At 41.2% G+C, this 19,516-nt stretch overlaps 2 protein-coding genes across 3 annotated transcripts; one reads left to right on the top strand and one right to left on the bottom strand.

The window, feature by feature from the left end:
• Positions 1-3,038: 3,038 nt before the first annotated feature.
• Positions 3,039-12,651, top strand: LOC142390495 (L-rhamnose-binding lectin SML-like). 2 transcript variants are annotated; one of them, XM_075475963.1, is made up of 9 exons: positions 3,039-3,140; positions 5,077-5,109; positions 5,506-5,610; positions 6,610-6,745; positions 9,870-9,979; positions 10,060-10,104; positions 10,204-10,336; positions 10,423-10,526; positions 12,358-12,651. In XM_075475963.1, exons 1-9 carry the CDS (start codon positions 3,110-3,112, stop codon positions 12,369-12,371), a joined length of 711 nt encoding a protein of 236 aa, XP_075332078.1. In that variant the 5' UTR covers positions 3,039-3,109; the 3' UTR covers positions 12,372-12,651. The 2 variants fall into 2 exon arrangements, with proteins under 2 accessions (XP_075332078.1, XP_075332079.1); XM_075475964.1 differs by lacking the exon at positions 5,077-5,109 and having other exon boundaries at positions 3,048-3,140.
• Positions 12,652-14,127: 1,476 nt separating this feature from the next.
• Positions 14,128-19,126, bottom strand: LOC142390162 (galactose-specific lectin nattectin-like). Its single transcript, XM_075475535.1, has 7 exons — positions 19,048-19,126; positions 18,574-18,636; positions 18,197-18,224; positions 17,921-18,021; positions 15,772-15,906; positions 15,431-15,542; positions 14,128-14,370 (listed from the first exon to the last, which is right to left on the bottom strand). The coding sequence occupies exons 2-7, from the start codon at positions 18,634-18,636 to the stop codon at positions 14,306-14,308; spliced, it is 504 nt and encodes a 167-aa protein (XP_075331650.1). The 5' UTR covers positions 19,048-19,126; the 3' UTR covers positions 14,128-14,305.
• Between the last annotated feature and the right edge of the window lie 390 nt (positions 19,127-19,516).

Below are 19,516 nucleotides of genomic sequence, written 5' to 3'. Positions count from 1 at the left end.
TTTTTTTTTTAGATGGATCATTACTCATATCTGATTGTGTTTAAGCTCTGTTTTTAAGTTAAATACTCAGATCTGAACACTGAGGTCATTCAGAAACTACAGTAACTTTCTGGTTGTTAGTTTTCTTTTTTTTTTACTCTTAATTCTAATACAGAGCAGAACTTACATAAGGCCTTTTGTTTTTTTATGTCAGGGTAACCCAGGTCAAGCAGATACGATCATAACTTGACAGGCAGGAAGAAACTGGTTGAATGTCATCCAACTTTTAAAGGAAGTTAGAAAGCATTCAATCAGTTTCTTCCTGCCTGTCAAGTTCCAGCTGTCAATCTTCCCAGGAGTGGACGTCCCAGCAAGTTAACCCCAAGGTCAGAAACCCAAAGAGCTGCATCTCAGACTCTTCAGGCCTCAGTTAGCATGTTAAAGGTTAAAGGTCACCCCAAGGTCAGAAACCCAAGAGCTGCATCTCAGACTCTGCAGGCCTCAGTCAGCATGTTAAAGGTTAAAGGTCATGACAGCACAGTAAGAAACAGACTGAACCGGTTTGGCTTGTGTGGAAGGGCTGCAGGAGAAAGCCTCTTCTCTCTAAAAAGAACATGGCAGCACAGCTTAGGTTTGCAAAGCTGCATCTGAACAAACCACAAGACTTCTGGAACAATGTCCTTTGGACAGAGCAGACCAAAGTGGAGATGTTTGCTCATAATGCACAGCAGCACGTTTGGAGGAAACCAAACACAGCATATCAGCACAAACACCTCACACCAGCTGTCAAGCACGGTGGTGGAGGGCTGATGATCTGGGCTGGTTCTGCAGCCACAGGACCTGGGCACCTTGCAGTCATTGGGCCTCATGCAACAACCGTTCGTACGCACAGATTTGTTCTTAAATCGTGTGTACGAGTGATTTAAGAGAATTTGCGCATTCACCAATCTTTTTGTATTTTACGTTTTCTTTCAGGTACGAACAGAATTACGAGTGATCCAGAGCTGTTGTAGGAGTTTCGTAAAATAGTCCGCTGTTATTCCAATCAAGTTTGCTTGACTAATGGATTGTATTTAATTACTTTGAAGCAAACATAAATAAATATACATTATACCCCATAATTATGCTGACATTATTCTGTTTGACTTAAATTATGCACTAATTAAAGGTTAATTGACTCTGTATATAACAAGGTCAATGGGAAGTGTAACCAGCTGACTTGCTACTTTTGCATGCATTAGCACGTCAGGCTCTTGGAAGAAAGCGTGTGTTCCGAGAACGTGTAGATATCCTTGCGGAGACAGACGAATGGCTGACATCGTGATTTAGATCGCCAAGGACTGTGCTGCTACAAATATGTAGCTTGGTAGAGCCACAAGTCCAGAGAGAAAGACGCCGATCAAACCCAATTCCACCACACGTCCAGGTCCTCACCACCCTTGGATTTTTGGCCACTGGAACCTTTCAGAGGGAGATTGGAGACAGATCGGGGGTGTCCCAGTCCTCTGTGAGTCGTGCGCTCCGCTTGTTCATCAAAACTCTCATCTCAGTTTATCACCCATGGTACATCAGATTCCCATACACCGCTGTCCAACAAGTACAGATTAAGAGGGACTTTCATGCCGTGGCTGGACTGCCAAACATAATCGGGGCAATAGACTGCACACATATATGCATCAAAGCACCCGTGCTGTCGTGGAGCGCACTGAGCTGAAGGCCAGGTGGGTGTGTCTCGGTACGGCTGGGGGGGGGGGGGGGGGGGGGGGGCAAACTGCTCTATAGCCCAGAGAAGTCATCCCAGATTTGCACAATATTGCCATGAACGAGGGTCTCCTACTACCTGAACCAGCCCAGGCAGACCAGAAGGTGTGGTGCCAGAAGACCCCCCTCATGGACCGCCCCATCAAAGAGCCATCATGATGAGGCAACAACTGATTGCACGGCTTTAGTTGCAATCATCGAGCGCCTGGCCATGGCGAGACGTTTTTGTTTTTTTTAAGCCATTTTCATATTAAACCATTTCTTTTTTATTTCGGTGACACAGAGTTAACAGCACTCGTAATTGCTTCCCATTTCTTCGCTTTAGCAGGTTCCGTAATTCCACTGCTGACTCTGCTAAAAAGGACAGATTTTCCCTTTTGGATCTCTGAAAGCAGAACTTCAGTCTCAGAGCCCCTAAAGTTGTTCTTTTTGTGCCTTGATGCCGTTTTCATGACTTCCTGGCACAGGAGAGAGGAAGCACAGCCTTATATGGTATCATTTTGGGCGTGGAGTATGCAAATTTACTATCCTCGTGCACATGCACTTAAATACGCACGGGTGGCATTCATCATTTACGCAGGTCGTTTACTCACTTTTTCCGAAGTTAAGAGCGTTTGTTGAATCTGACGTGGCGTGTTCGTACGAGACTTTCGTACGAAAAAAGTGAGAGAAATTTAGAATAAAAATACGAAAATGTTCTTGCATGAGGCCCATTGAGTCCACCATGAACTCTTCTGGATACCAAAGTATTCTAGAGTCAGGTGATATGATACCAGCCTGTAACCATAACTAACCTAAACCCTGTATTTTTTTTGCCTGACCTTTAACAGATTGGGTCAGATGGGTCTCAGACTCTGTTCTCTGAACACGACAGTTCAGAGTAACGCCACCGTCCAACCGCCTTCCCTCATGAACCTTTTTCAACATATCGTTTTGTAGTTCCTGGTCATTCTTTGGGAACTTGTGGAGACGTATAAGAGAGGAAACTGAACCATGGAATATGTTCGCTTTATTAAATTAATTTATTCTAAATAACAGCTGCAGTTGTTAAAAATGTCCAATTAAAAAAGTGCTGTTGATCAATTGTCCCTCTTTCGAAACATGCAGAAATATCTTCCTTTTTTTGCACATTTGTTCAGGTGATGTTTTTGTTGTGTAACTGATGTTCACTTCATGGCATTTTGGTTTTCTTGGACCAGTTACAGCATTTTTGTTTTCTGATTTAATCTATGCAACATGTCAGTAAAAGATTATTTCCCCATACTTTGTATTCGTGTGTCGTAAGATGGCTCTAACCCCAGCAGAATAAATAGCCGGAGTCTTTTTCATCCCCTTCATTTCAGCACCTCCGACCACATCTCCTGACACCATGTTCTGCACCAGACTGAGCATCTCACTGCGTAAGTACACAGCTGACTGTAGATGTTTGATTTATTGATAAAACATAGAAGGAGACAGAGGAAATTATTATTTCTATACGTTCTTTAATGGGTCTTACACCATCATCTACCTGACATGTGTTTACACTTTAAGAGATTTGACTTATTTTAAATCACTTGATTCATTTTTCTTTTTTTCTGCGATGGAAAAAAGTTTTAACGTCACATCATTGAAAAAAATCTCAGCCATGAAAGCTAAAAGGTATTCAGAAACTTATTCATTTACACAGAGGATTCTTCTATGTGAAAGGTCTGTTGATACATTGTGTGAATGAATGAATGAATGAATGAATGAATGAATGAATGAATGAATGAATGAATGAATAAAAGTTTAGTCGGGGATGAAATGCTTATACTTGTGTTTATGAGGCATATTTAATTATTTCACAGCTTTAACCCTCTGGAGTCTGAGGCCTTTCAGAGACAGTTTGCAACACCTTGACATTTTCAAGTATTTAAACTAACTGTAAACATCTATGCAAAAGTGACACATATGGTTGTATTCTGAAAAGCCTAACAAAAGATAATATAAGAGTAAAGTGAATGTAATACAAACAAGTTTTATTTAAATTGAGGGGAAACACAACTGTACAAATAACAAGTTTTAGAGGTCTTCAAACAGTGCAAGAAAACACACTATAAATATATCCAGCCAAGACTTTTGAAGGTTGAACCTTGTAAAGAAAAGTGTTGGCTGCATAAAAGTAAAAAGTGCAGTCAGAAATGTTTTGTTGTTTCCACACAAACTGTAAAAAAGTCATTGTAACTCAAGGCAGTGTCTCTGTTAGTTGAATACTAATTAGATGGGTGTGTAACACCCCTGATTGCCCCCACCCCCCTGTCACTCTCCATGTGATAATTGTCTGTTTATGCTGGCTGAATGGGGCGTGTTCTCACCTGTGAATAGCCACTCAATCACCTGGTACTTTACATGTGAATAGCGATAGGTGTGGCCTAGGAGGCTGCTGCAGTCAGAGAGTACAGAAAATCCAAAGATTTCTTTTCACTCTCTTTAAAAAGGGCCAGCTATATAATTTATTTTAATATATATATATTTGAAAAGTATAAGTTTCAAGGTTTTTAATGGTGTCACTTATATGTTTGAATGACAAAAACTCACAAAGTTACAGATGTGTTTTTGGAGAAGTGTCAAAGATCCAGCCAACAGGTTCTTAGACCCCAGAGTGTTAAAAGAGACAAAAACAACCTGAATCTGCCATGAGCCAAATGATCATTTTTAACCTGTGAGCATGAAAGTATTTTCTGTTTCTTCAGGTTTTGCCTGTGAAGTTAAAGAGAAAGAACCGAGGTGGGGATAGTGATGGGACCTCTGTCTCTTCTTTTCACTTGTGATTATATAATTCAATTTGATTTTATCTATAGAGCGCCAACTCACAGCAAATGTCATCTCAATCCTTCAAAGATACAGTCTACAATGAAATCCAGTAATCATACCGAGCCTTATGATTTTTAAAGATATGAAGATTTTACATGATGTTTGATGGTGAAGGTGCAAACATGATGCACATTCATGTTTCAGTACAAACTCTGAGCACAGTGAAACTGACCCTTGTGCATAAAAATCCTGGATGTTCTGATCATCCATCCACCTGTTTCCCTCTCACCCTCCTTATGAAAGCTGTAGTTCATGCTACTGAAATGTCTCCAGGTTTTGACTCTGTGATCTGAGCCGTTCCTGCATTCCTTCGTCTCTGCCCTCAGACTTTACTGTTTCACTGCAGCCTGATGGTGTGATCACCATGATCATCATCATTCATGGGGAAGTGGAATTAATTTGTCTGACTCGACATGGAAAAGCCCAATGCTAAAGCAGCTTTAAACAGAAGTAACAGGACAAGTGAATCAACTAACACTGAGGTTTCTTTTCTCTTTTCAGTGCTGGCAGCATCATCTTTGCTGACGTGTTCAGGTCAATACACATTTCATTCTGTACTGTAAAACCAAACCATTGTCAGGCACAGGAGGGAATCCAAACTTTTTACACTTAATCAAGCTTTGTTTTGACTCTATAAGTGATTTTAATGCATGCCATATTATTCAGAGTAGTATAGTTTACAATGAAATGCTGAGGGAGGTGACTCTTAACCCAGAAAGTGGAGATCTGACCTTTTAAACTGTTATCTTGTCAGCAGTCTTTGTTGATGCAGCTCCCTCCACCATTTAATTAAATAAAAACTTCTACATGTATTTATTTATATCAACCTGAAAAGAAAGTGTAGGTGAGAGATCTGCTTCAGCACCATAACCAACATATATTCTCCTTTATGGAGTAACTATTCACCAAACATTTTGCTTTTCATTCCAGGTTTTGCCGGAGCCGAAGAGCCGTTTCCCTTCGCTGGGACCGCCATAACCACAGAGAGAGTGATCACCTGCGATGACAGTCACAATGTCCAGCGCATGAGCTGCGGTACGACTGAGCAGCTCCAGCACACTCAAAAGTTTGCTGGAAAACAAGTCGAAGTGAACAAGTCGATTCTATTCTTACTTCTCATCTTATCTTAGATAGACTGATAGATAGATTCTTACTCCTTCGTTAGTTCACTTCCTGTTTTATTTTGTAGTATTTACTCCCTCAGTATATTAACTCCTTGGTTTCAGTTATTCCCTGTCGGATCACTGTTTCATGTCCATGTCTCAGGCCTTGTTTTTCTAGTGTTTTTACTGTGGTTTTGGATCATCAGGAGCTCCTCTGGCCGACCTCCCGGATGACCTCCTGGTTGTCCATCAGAACATAAGAAACCCCGAAACATAGGAAAATGCAAAACACAAAATACATGAATCATAGATATATAAATAGACTGATGGTGCTTGGTGCTTTATACAGGCCAAAATGTTTAATATTTCTGCATCTTTCAGTTAAAAAACAGTAAAGTGTTTATTAATACAGCTGAATTCCCAGTAAAGCTGCTCTGATTCACATATTTTTCTGTTTCTTTTCTCAAAACTGGGACTAAAATCAGCCCATTAAGACTACGTGTCAGCTCACTTAAAGCATTTCCAGACTGTCGCCCTGCTCTAATAAAATCCTGATTTTATAACCACAGAATCAGCATTAAAGCAGCTTAAAGACAGCGTCTGTGCAGAGAACTCAGCTGAACTCACATGGACCAGGAGCTGCCTCTTTCTGTCTGAAAGAAACTGAGGCTGATGTAAAACCAGGAAGCTTAGATGTTGGATTTCTTGATAAAACATAAATGAAACAGAGACAGTTATTATTTCTATACGTTCTTTAAGGGGCCTTACACCATTATCTACTTGACATATCTTTTCACTGCAAGAGATTTGAATTATTTTAATTTATTTAATTCATTTTCTTTTTTATGTGATGGAAAAATGAAGTTTTATTGGGATCAAATAAAGATGATTGGGATTATTAAATGTTCTTCCTGTGTTTTCTGTGAAACAGAGGATGGCGTGATCATCGTGCAGTCAGCTCTGTATGGACGTTTGGACACAGAGACCTGCAGTGAGGGCAGACCTTCAGAGCAGCTCACCAACACAAAGTGCTCTCAGAAAGGCACTGTGGATGTCCTGAAAAAAAGGTACAGTTGCCATGACGACGCAGAATCAATCCACCAGATGAGTCGCACACTCATTGAAAATGTTTGAATTTGACAAGCAGCAGAGGTTTAACTTGACTAAAAGGAGCTAACAGAGTTGGAAATGAATCAAAGTTAAAGCGATAAATAAACAGCTGAAGCAGCCAAGTGATGGATGACATGTGGTGGGATGAAAAAGTCTGAGACAAAATGAGCAACCGCTCATTTTGGTGGGACAACATTCCTAATGATATTGAAATTAAACAGTAACAGGCCCACCAGAGATCAATCTGTAATCAATTCACTTCCCTGGAACGAACATGACTATGAGGTGGATACACGACTCAGTGAAGGATAGGGGCACGGACCTATTCTCTAGGGCTAGAACTGACCAGAATAGTTCTCAGAGGAAAGAGAGCGTAAATAAAAGTGATAGGCTAGAGGAAAGTAAGCTCCAGGTTTGTCCTTGTGGCTGGCAGAAAGAAACGTCAGTTAGAGGCCTTAAAATGCATCAGGGAAGAAAGAGATGTGTGGTAAAGGAAGGGCAGTGTGGCCGAATCGATCAGTACTTTTTAAGAAGTCAATCGAGTAAGTCGGATGAAGTCCAGCGGCAGGTAGAAAACCCCAACCCGAAGGATATCAATAACACAGCTACGGAGGGGGAGGAGGAGGTTCTAAGAACGGATGCAGCTGATACTGAGGTGAACAGGCCGGTTAAAGAGAGAAATATGGAGCAGAAAGCTAGAGTTAAGTGGCCTAGGGCAAATAGTAACAAAGAATGGGAGGCAGTAAAGATTTGTCAATAATATTGGGTAGGTTAGGAGGAAATCCAAGCGATAGGCTAGAGAAGATGGGAGATATAATTTATTCCTATGGTGTAGAGAGATTTGGGGTGCAAGATAAAAAGAGGGTTGAAAGAGTACATTTAGTTAAGTCTAGACGGCAAAAAGAGATGGAGAAATTGGTTAAGGAAAGAAGAAATTTAAGAAAGCAGTGGAAAAGAGCTACAGAAGAAGAGAGAGAGGGAATTAATGTTTTGCAGGAAGAATTGAGAGGCAGGCTAGCAATACTCAGAAGGGCGGAAAATCTTAGGAAAAAGAGACAGAAGAAAGAATATGTAAGGACGGCATTTTACAGGGATCCGTTCAAGTTTGTAAAAGGATTGTTTAGCCAGGAAAAGGGAGGGCAGCTTAAGGCAACAAAGTCAGAGGTGGAAGAGTATCTAAGAAATACATATTCAGATCTTGAACAGCGTAGAGTAGCAGGCCTTCTACCTGACATGCCACCATTAGGAGAGATAGCTCATAAGATGGATGTTAGACCACCTAGGTGGAAGGAGGTTGAGGAGGTAGTCAGGCGTGCAAAGGCTTCGGCGGCCCCAGGGTCAAATGGAGTCCCCTACCGGGTTTATAAAAGTGCACCTGATATCCTAAAGTTTTTGTGGAGGCAATAAAGAATAGTTTGGGAGAAACAGGTTATTCCTAGAGCATGACGTAGGGCAGGAGGCGTTCTTATTCCAAAGGAGAAAGAGTCCTCGGACCTGAGTCAGTTCCGGATGATCTCTCTCCTAAATGAAGAGGGGAAGATTTTTTTTAGTTTAGTTGCACAGAGATTAGCCAGTTATTTAGAAAAGAATAGCTTGATAGATACTACTGTGCAGAATGCAGGAATACCAGGTTTCGCAGGGTGTTTAGAGCACACTAGCATGATTTGGCATCAGATTCAAGATTGAGAAAAAAGACTTGCAAGTTATATTTCTGGATCTAGCAAATGCATTTGTTTCAGTGCCACATAGCCTTATTTGGAAAGCATTTGAGTATTTTAGAGTGCCTGTAGTAGTTGTTAACTTAGTAAGAGCATATTTTCAGGATATTAGACTGTGCCTAAGTACAGCAGGTTTCACAACAGGCTGGCAGAGGCTAGAAATAGGCATTATGGCAGGGTGTACGATCTCCCCATTAGCATTTCATAGAGCTGACTGTTCCTTGGGAGGAATTAGTAGCAGAAGCATATGAAAGGAAAAAGCTTAGGTATGTAGAGTTGGGGGCAGAAGCAGAGCAGCGAGGATGGAAAGTTGGAATCTGTCCAGTGGAAGTAGGATGTAGAGGATTTGTTGCAAAGTCATTTGTCTCATTGTTGAGGGAGCTGGGTGTAAGTGGACAGAGTGTGAGGAAAATAGTGAAGGAAGTGTCAGATGAAGCAGTAAAATCCAGTCAGTGGATTTGGATTAGAAGAAGCAATAGCAGCTGGGGGCCCAGCAGGGGCAGCTCTTAGGGTAAACAGACTTTTGAAAAAGCAAAGAAGAAGTTCAAGATATTTAAGTGGAGGATTTGGCCCATGTGATCCTTTTGAAACCAGACGGCCATTTTGGGTGAGTTGGCTTTGAGTGAGTTGTATGGATTTGATTTTGCTGGCATTTTTAGTGATTATAGGACTGTTTAGGTGAGTTTGTCGGCTGAATCTGCTGGTGTGTCTTGTCCTGCCTCCACCTCTGGCACCCTCTATATTTTCATTACCCCCTACCCGAACCAGGGTTTGCCTCCCCGCTGTGACTGGTGTGCAATTGGTGAGAGGCTGGGGTAGCTTGTGGCTGTAAAAGATGGTTGTTGGGGCGGTCGGTGGCGTAGTGGGTTAAGCAGCCGCCCCATGTACAGAGGTTATAGTCCTCGCTGCAGCTGGCCCCGGTTCGAGTCCCGCACCAAGCGGCCCTTTGCATGTCTCCCCCCTCTCTCTGCCCCTTGCATTCCTGTCTCTCTCCAACTGTCCTATCATTAAAGGCATAAAAAGCCCAGAAAAAAAAGATGGTGGTTGTGGTGTGAGGAGCAGTGATGGCTGGCATTAGGGGAGTGACTCTGGAACGCCAGTGATCACTCTCTAGCCTCCTGGAGGTGTCGTGGGCCCAACTAGACTAAACACTGATGAAAGGAGGTTCCCACCTGATGACCCCAATGACATGTTGGTCAGCACTGCTCACTGATCTATATTATAGGGAGTATAGGGAATTATTCACTGAGTCTGGTTCTTTTTATTTATTTATTTTTTCTTTAGCACAAGTTTCTTGTGTTTACCTTGAATCCCTCTATTCAAACCTGGAAACAAGCTCTTTTCCTTCCTTTTGCTCCTGCAGATGTGACGGTAAGAAAGTGTGTGAAATCAATGCACACGTCGTTCGTACCTCTGATCCCTGCCATGGCATCTACAAGTACCTGGACACCACCTACGGCTGCTTCCCTGCAGGTCTGTGGCATCAAAGTGAACTCATAACAGCTGAACAGAGATGATTTCTGTTTCTCATGTGATTTCTGTTGCTCCAACAGTCCGAAGTGTAGCATGTGAATTTTCTCTGGCAAACCTTCAGTGTGGTGAGATTCTTGTATTTGCATTGGATTGATGCCATAAATATACATGTTTGTGTTTTCCTTGCTTTCACCAGCCTGGTATCTAACTTCTCTGTTCGTCAGGTGAGGGGCAGGTTATATCTGTCCTCGGGGCCGATTATGGACGCAGTGACAGAAACACGTGCATTTTTGGGCGTCCTACCGATCAGGTCCAAAATATCCTCTGCTCAAGGCCTGCGAGTGAAGTTGCTGCCAGGTACAGAATGTTACTTTACTCCAATCCTCCATCTAATGGCACCCATGTTCCCTCAGTCCATTTTAAAGCTCCTGTTTCATCCACAGCTGCAATGGGAAAAGCAGCTGTTCCGTCAAAGCAAGCAACTCAATGTTTGGAGACCCCTGTGCTGGCACATACAAGTACCTGGAGGTGACCTACATATGCATATGTAAGTACTTTAAAGGCCTTTTATGGACTACTCGTCCTCAGTGTCAATAATCAAAAAATCAAAACAATAATAAACTAAATGAAATCAAACAGCCACTGAGACAGCTAGGGAGTGAATTTACACAGGATAAATGAGTCCATTGTCCAGGCAAAAAAAAATTGTTTCTTTAGGTTTATTCTTCAAACCAAGCAAACGAACAAAGAACTTTGCCTTTGCCGCCTCTCTTGCCCTGGTCAAAAACCATTAGCCCTCCCAGGTGCCTGCTCACCTGTGACTGCCTGCCCATCTAATAAAACTCTCCCAGTGAGCCCCAGCTAACCAGTGCCTTCAAAATAAAAGCATAGTTAAATACCCAAATTAACTCAAAAAATACTAAATATCATAAACAACCAAAAAAGGTGTATTCCCCAAAACTAAACCCCCAAAAGGTAACTAAATAATAAGTGAGCCAAATATTACAAAATAACAAATAGCTCCGACAGGCCTTTTATGGACTATTTACTGAAACCAGGTAGTGTTAAACAGAGCCATGAGGTCACATTTATTTTCTATATTAACCAGAAACGAAAGACTATTCAAGTTAACCTTTATTGGTCAAAAACAGTTTCCAATCATGAGAATCAACTTTCTCTGGAAGCTGGTATTTCAGATTGACCCCGACTCACGTTGGTGTTTGGAAGTGACTCTGCTGTAAAGATATAAAAGCTGCTGACAACACAGAGAGCTCTGCTGATTTCTGGGATCCGTTAATGGCTGAACTTCCACACAAACACATGTTGATCTGCACAGTGTGATTAAACAAGCTGCTAAGTTTACACTGGTGGTAATGCTTATACCACCAGGTGGCAGCAATGTACTGAAGCTGCTTTATAATGTGTGTGGGGCTGTGACATGAGATGCTGCTGGGGTAGAAGTTGGAGAAGCTACAAAAAGAATGAGAGCGATGCTAACTGCTCCACAACCTGAACCAAAGGCTCAGACACCAACACAGCTGAGGATCAGCTGCAACAATCACAGCTGAATATGAGCTCTAGCTTGACTTTTGTAGTTCCACCGCATAACTTTGTGAGCTACACAGCTTGACATGCTAACATTTACAGTTCATGTCTGAGCAAATGGATATAAGAAATCTGACTGAACTGCAAACCTAGTTATGGTTGCTAAGCTGTCATGGAAAGATTTGATGAAATGTGAAGCCCACTAACATCTGGTGTTGTTGAGTATTACAGGAAAATGATCAGAATTCAGTCCCGCATCAAGTGACTCTGCAGTGTTCGGGGGTATTTATGGGCTCTGGCTCTGATCAGCATTACTTCTAACCCAACACCTGGATGCTTACGCCAGTTTTCAATGAGAATGCTGCACATGGAGCAGCAAGAGTGGGCGTAGTTCACTTTTTCTGCACAGAAAAGACGTGTTTAGTGACCACAGCGTCCCACATGGAGGGTTTGAACCGGGACAGCAATGACTTAGGGACAAAACTAAACGTGATTGGTCAATTTTACTGGCTCAGTTGTGATGGAGATATTCATCATGTGACTCAACTCAGTGAACACCATGAAGTGTGATGTCAGGTTGTCATGGTCTGTGTTTTTCTGCGTTGGTTTAATAGTTCCTTTCTTATGTTTCGTATTCTAGTCCATTTCTGTCAGTTATTTATCTCATTGTATATCTTTTTATTTAATTCCTCCGCATGTTTCCTAAAAAGCTGCAGAAGACATGATTATTCCCACCAAACCACATTCACACTGTGTTAACAAAAGGTTTTTCTGCCACATTTTGGTGCTGATTTCTTCTGACTGAAATTCAGTTTTTACCTGGTCTTTTGCAGCTCCTGCCATTTGAGGACATCACCGAAAAGAAGATGACATCATCAAATTCATGCTTTAAATTCAATATATATTGAATCAATAATCAACCAATCGAATCCTGAAAAAATCCAAATACACCATTTAGAATAAAGTTCACTTTGTAGCTGTTGGGAGACGAGGCCGGTGACGTTTGGACCACAGTGTTAATACACATGTGATTAGATAGTATTGATTTTCTTTAATATGACTCTAATTGTAACACTGATTCAATATCCTTTGTGATCAACTCGTCTTTTTCTTTTGTTCTGTTATTCTGCGTCAGTTTTCTTTGAGCTACATGAATAAACTTTCCTTTCATTTACAGCTTGCAGTCTCGTGGTATTATATTATTTTCTGACTTGTTAAACACTGAAGCCAGACTGAGGTGCAAACAGATTGATCTGATCTCAAAGAGATAAAGTGGTTTAACTGCTTGAAAAGCAACATGTTTAGGCTTCATAAAATCAGCTTTCATGCTCCGTGTTCATGAACATGTTTCTGGTCAGAGATGTGAAACTTGGAGTTCTGTTGTTGAATGCAGCATTACTGGGAGGGAAACATGCATCCATGCAAACAGGTGACAGGTGCCTCCTCCTTACCATAGAGTTCCACTTTAAACTAGATTAAACAATACTTAAGTATCAGCACACTGCAGGAGTCTTAAGCCAACCCTTGTTGATACCTGTAGATAGCTGAACCGTGTAAACATGAACATAAACATAGAATCTGAGACAGAAACAGAGTTTGTTCAGTTCTAAGCAGCTTTAAAGTGAATATCTGCACTGAGCTCCTTTATTCTCCAACACAGCCTGAACCCTCTCTACATTTTCAATGCTTTGCAGATGATACTCAGCTGTACTTATCTATGAAACCAATCAGTTGGTTAGACCAGTGGTTTTCAAAGTGGGGGCCGCCAGGGGGCGCTAGGGGGGCCTCAGAAAATTGGAAAAATTGGCAGCTCGTTCATGCTCGCACTATTTTCTTAGCCACCTCACAGCCGTGGATAAACTTCTGCTCAGCAGTTGAATCTGACTTGCTATACTCCACACCACTTGATGGCGGAGTAATATCAACGAACATCCAGTCTTCCATAGAACTCAATGGGATTTACAAAATGTCAAATAAAACACGACAGAAGCAACTTTTCGCAACGAAATTTGATCTGGATTACCAGTGCACACCAGTAACCACTCCGGTGAGTTGATGCTTTTGAAAACGAACGTTTATTGTGCTTTTACGGACCTTTCTAGACATGCACATGACTTGCCATTCTGAAGCAGGTTGAGAAGAATCAAAATTAGGCAAATACCGGAGACAGCAGTAAACATCAAAAAAGTGGTGAGGGGGGTTCTGAAACATTGCAGACGACTCAGAAAAGAGGCTTAATGTTGAAAATACCGCAGTTCCCTTTTAATAAAGTCTGCCCTTCCGCCAACTCTCTGCATCTGAGTCTCCTCTTTAGTCCAAGCCTGACAGAGTGGTTCCATCCACAACTGCATCATCTGGGAGTGTTAGTCCAGATCTGAGAAGCTTGATTCTGTTCAACTTTGGTTGGACTAACACAATAGTTTGTTTCCCTCATGTTTCATGTAAACGTGCACGCTGTGAGCAGAGAAGAAGCCCCTAATGTAGGCCCACATCTTCACACAGAAGCCTTCAGCCAGCTGCACCAAAAACATAAAACCATAGAAAGGACACAAGAAACCACAGAACAGAGTGATTCAGAACAGCGTTTGGAGGATTTTTATTGAACGTGCAGATAAAATCTACAGTCGAATTAATAAATGCAGAGTTAATATATGATGAAAAAAATCAGAAATCATAATCATAAGAGCTCTGTTGCTCTGTGTTAATCTGGAAGTGTTTGATTAGAACAGAAAAGAGTGATGAGGCCTGAGATTATCCTTGTTGCTGACATGGCCGGATGCATCACAGATTCTTTCCACAAATGAAATATCTTCCATGGTGACATGGTGCATCGTTCCAGTAGGTTGCTGTTTGGAGATTTTTTAGAAAAAACAAACATGGAGAAACATGCATTAATTTAGGTTTTTACACAAGCTTGTTCCTGTTCCAGTGCATAAGAGTGTGTTGAATATCTCTGTCTGTGAACATTTTCAAATGCTTCTTAAACACGACACTGTGACCCTACAGCACAAAGCGGGCTGGGATGTCTCCAAATATCTCAATAAAAATCAAACATCTTAAAACAAATACTTATATTTGTGCCAAGTGTCTTGTTAGGCAAATATTTTCCATCATTGAAAAATGGAAAAACGGGAAAGACGTCTGTCATTTTAACAGATTTAAACATGAGAACAAGCACCAGAAACTTAAGTAGTTCATAGCAACACGTCTCTAAACCACATGCAGTAGACCTCCTGTCCAGTTTGGGGTGAGAGTGTGTTATTAATTAGCTGTTCTACAGGCTCATGTGCTCATCATCTATGAGCTTGAAACTGTACTTCATATAACTTGCTATCCGGATGCTACAGCACACTGCAGAGCTACGGACTGCTGGCCTGCAGCTCATCTGTGGGCCTGCTCAGACTCGGTGCGAACATGTGATCGTCATGATCCAATCACAGGTTCACAGTTCTAAAAACAGGTGTGAACACAGTTGAGATGGATTTAGGACTCATTCAGATCCAATCCCTCAAATACGTGTTTTTTATACAGAGCAGGTAACTGAGATCAGCCTTTGGAGCAAAATGAATACATGTAAAGTTGTCTTTCTGAGGCAAAAACACAAAGCCTAATGACACCTGCTTCTGCTGCAGCCTCCTTTGTTTGACTATGCTCAAGCCAGCACCCATTTTAAGTCCAGGCCAACCATGATGGTGCTCTGGGTTCATCGTAGCCTACAGCAGGTTGAATGAGTTAGTTTCATGTTATTTCCTGTAAATAGTTTGTTCACATATCAGTTAAAATGAAGTGTTGATGTTTAAACATTCTGCTGTCACTGCGACTTCATGTGATGTTGACATAAAAAGTGAGAACACTGTCAGTGTCCATATGCTGTCCATAAAAGTGTAGTGGAACCTCTGTTTGTACCTCCATAATTGATCTCAAGACAGTGCTCAATTCCTCCCTGGTTGTCAGGCAGCCCAGTATGCCAGCGCCTGTAGTTAAAGTCTGATCCATCAGTCCACAGCCACTTTTTGTCCTGAAAGAGGAAATACATTGTGTAGTATGGAGAAATACACAGCAGTATAATAAATCAGATTTACCAAAGCTGCAACCTGCTGCCTCATAAAAGACCATTTATTAAGTGTGTGATTGATGAGTTATGTGTCAACAAAACATTACAAATGAATAATTGTATTTTATTCATGTAAAATAGTCTCACACATTCAGTAAAAACTTAATTTGATAAATTGCACCGTGTAACTTACTGCAACTATGTCAAAACCTCCAACCCAGACGTGGTGATGAGCGCCGGTCACTTTCTTAACCAGTTCACTGAGGAAGATGTTCTCATCAGCAGAGTGGACTGAAGCCAGATTCCCACCAATAGATATGCAAAAATGCTAACAATCAAAACAGGGTGGGGGAAAAAGAGATTTTAGGGAGAAGTGCCTTCAAGTTAGAGGAACATCATGGACATAACTTGCTAGTTAATCTAATTTAGGCAGCACTTTGTGATCATGATGAGAAAAACCTTGTTATGTTAAAGGTTTTTTAATACTCCATCACTTATTCTTTAGTTCAATTTAGTTTAATTCGTTAGTGTTTTTTAACAATCTCTAACAGTGAAAACAAGATTATTTATCTCAGACTGTTTAAAGATCGTGATGCCATCGTCACTGACAAGAGTGAGAAGAGTTCAGTCAAAAAGTGTATTTTTTGTGGTGAACTTTGAGTAGACATATTTAAAAGATGAAGAGTGTAATATGTGCTGAGCATTCAGAGCTCCACTGCAACATGAACACATTGGGCCTCATGCAACAACCGTTCATACGCACAGATTTGTTCTTAATACGTGCGTACGAGTGATTTAAGAGAATTTGCGCATTCACCAATCTTTTCGTATTTTACGTTTTCTTTCAGGTTACAAACAGAATAACGAGTGATCCAGACCTGTCGTAGGAGTTTTGTAAAATAGTCCGCTGTTATTCCAATCAAGTTTGCTTTACTAATGGATTGTACATTTAATTACTTTGAAGCAAACATAAATAAATATGTACATTACATGGGAAGTGTAACCAGCCGCTGATTTACTACTTTTGGATGCATTAGCGCGCCAGGCTCTTGGAGGGGAGCGTGTGTTTCGAGAACGTGTAGATACCCATGTGGAGACAGACGAATGGCTGACATCGTGATTTAGATTGCCAAGGACTGTGCTGCTGCAAATATGCAGCTTGCTAGAACTCCAGAGAGAAACACGCCGATCAAACCCAATTCCTCCATACGTCCAGGTCCTCACCACCCTTGGATTTTTGGCCACTGGAACCTTTCAGAGGGAGTTTGGAGACAGATCGGGGGTGTCCCAGTCCTCTGTGAGTCGTGCACTCCCCTTGGTCATCAAAGCTCTCATCAGTTTATCACCCATGGTACATCATATTCCCATACACCGCTGTCCAACAAGTACAAATTAAGAGGGACTTTCATGCCGTGGCTGGACTGCCAAACATAATCGGGGCAATACACTGCACACATATACGCATCAAAGCACCCGTGCTGTTGTGAAGCACACTGAGCTGAAGGCCACGTGGGTGTGTCTCAATACAGCGGGGGGCAAACTGCTCTACAGCCCCGAGAAGGCATGCCAGATTTGCACAATATTGCCATGAACGAGGGTCTCCTACTACCTGAACCAGCCCAGGCAGACCAGAAGCTGTGGTGCCAGAAGACCCCCCTTATGGACCGCCCCATCAAAGAGCCATCATGATGAGGCAACAACTGATTGCACGGCTTTAGTTGCAGTCATAAAGCTTTTTTAAGCCATTTTCCTATCAAACCATTTCTTCTTTATTTCGAAAATGACAGATTTTCCTTTTTGGATCTCTGAAAGCAGAACTTCAGTCTCAGAGCCCCTAAAGTTGTTATTTTTGCACCTTGATGCCGTTTTCATGACTCAACACTTCCTGGTACAGGACAGAGGAAGCACAGCCTTAATACGCACAGGTGGGATTCATCATTCACGCAGGTCGTTTATACACTTTTTCTGAAGTTAAGAGCATTTGTTGAATCTGACGTTGCATGCTGGTACGAGACCTTCGTACGAGAAAAATTAGAGAAATTTAGAATAAAATACGAAAATGTTCTTGCATGAAGCCCAATGTTCAGACAGAAAATGCACAGCTACAAATAAGACCGTAGTTGTTTTGTCACAATAATAAGGTTTCAAAGATGATACAGATACCAAGAAAATACTTGATATCATTTTCAATAGCACAAAGAAAAACTCAGAAAAAAGGACTATAGATGACCCTTTTTAAAGGTTAAACTTTTTCTAAAACCATTTGAGAAATACTTACAATTAGCAGAAATTTTGCTTTCTGCTTTGTTTCGAAGGAAATAATATATTGCTCTGTTACTTACCATTGCATCAATCCAAGTCTTTCCTGTGCCGATGAAAATGAAACAGCGAGAGCCGAACTGCGTCCATCCAGGAGGACAGCCAGAGGAACTGCCAGGAGGAACTGCCACAGTTTTTGTATTAGACAGAAGATAATAAGTGCAAAATACAGGAATTTGACCCATGATTAAAGCTGCACTTTTCACTGTCATAACCGTCATAAAAATCTTTTATTTTTCATTAATTTGCACAAAATCCTCCAACAGCTGTTCAACAGTAAATAAATTATAACTACCAACCTGGCTCAACCTCTTTCTGGACAGATCTCTGTGAACACAAAAGCAGGTTGAAACCTGTAAAGACTTTGTACTTTTCAAAACTATCATATTCCTCTCCCATATTTAGGCTAAAAAAGCTGCAGTTATGAAGCTGACGTCATCTGTTGGAGCAGGATCTGTGATTCAAAGCTAATACTATCATGGAGCGGACGCTACAGTTCTGTAGCATTCCTTTCACTGGTGGCACAAATAAAACTCATCTGAATAAATTACTTTGTGAATACACATTTAATTTCAATGAAGTCAGTCATTTCTGAGCACATGTACATCAATGCTTCCGTCTTTACCTCGGTAAGCTAACATGGCCATGAAAGTGACACAGAGTTAATTATACTCACACACTGAACAATCAAGAGGCTGCTGATGAAGCCGAAGAAAACCAAGTTAAAACCTGAAGCCATCTGAGAAGAGACAAAGAAATTAAATTAAGTTACATCTACACGGTTACACAGACAATCACTGACTTTGTCCCACTGCACACGCATGGGAGGAGAATCCAGTTGTGGAATGAAGCCTGTTCAACGGTGTGGACTGTGTGAGAAAATGTTAAAGATATTCTGATGCTTCTAACTTTCTCTGTGGGATTTCATCAGACATATTGAACACAGACTGAACTTTAGAGCATGAACAAACCCCCGAGGCCCTTTTGAGTGAATACATGCTGGAACGATTCAAACGCCAACCACCTTATCTGGTTGTTAGTCTGGTTTTGAGAAACTCGATTCATACAATTTCTGTTAGTTTCAGATTTACATCAATAAAAAATTAAACGTGGTTAAAAATCTGTAAGAATAGAAACTGTAAAGTGTTACCTTTGCAGCAGTCAGTCCAGTGAGTCGAGTCTACCCTCTGAAACGAAGAGAGGATGTACAAAACCTCTGAGAGGATGGATCTTTATATAGTTTCTCAAAATGTTTCAATCGTTTAATCTTTTCACAGATTACCGGCACCACTGTCAGGTGTTTTGTCCTGGAATGAGGAAACATTTGTTTCTTCCTCTTTGTCACAGCTGAACATTCCCACTTTTTTTATTAAGCAGAAATGACTGCCAAAAAGTTTTGTGAAAAACAAACCAAAATATTTTCTGTCCTTTTAATGCCAATTATCACATTTCCAAACATTTTAAATGGTGAACAACAGTCTGACATTCACTCTTAGCTCCAAGCACTGCTGTACTGAAGTTGAATTTGTCGACATGAATGAAAAAATGACTGGAAATAAATATTTGATCGTCTTTCTGAAAGCTGAGGCCGCAAGGAATTATGGGACAGAATTATCTCC

This window comes from Odontesthes bonariensis, chromosome 10 (assembly GCF_027942865.1).
Source record: "Odontesthes bonariensis isolate fOdoBon6 chromosome 10, fOdoBon6.hap1, whole genome shotgun sequence".
In the NCBI taxonomy this organism is placed as follows: Eukaryota; Metazoa; Chordata; class Actinopteri; order Atheriniformes; family Atherinopsidae; genus Odontesthes; species Odontesthes bonariensis.
This window is presented reverse-complemented; position numbering and strand designations above follow the sequence as displayed.

Coding starts and splice junctions, on each gene's coding strand:
- LOC142390495 (XM_075475963.1), top strand. CDS start 3,110: ATGTTCTGCACCAGACTGAGCATCTCACTGC. Junction 3,141..5,076: donor CAGACTGAGCATCTCACTGC/GTAAGTACACAG, acceptor TTCTCTTTTCAG/TGCTGGCAGCATCATCTTTG. Junction 5,110..5,505: donor ATCTTTGCTGACGTGTTCAG/GTCAATACACAT, acceptor TTTTCATTCCAG/GTTTTGCCGGAGCCGAAGAG.
- LOC142390162 (XM_075475535.1), bottom strand. CDS start 18,636: ATGGCTTCAGGTTTTAACTTGGTTTTCTTCGGCTTCATCAGCAGCCTC. Junction 18,225..18,573: donor GCCTCTTGATTGTTCAGTGT/GTGAGTATAATT, acceptor TTGTGTTCACAG/AGATCTGTCCAGAAAGAGGT. Junction 14,371..15,430: donor TCTTGAGATCAATTATGGAG/GTACAAACAGAG, acceptor ATCTCCAAACAG/CAACCTACTGGAACGATGCA.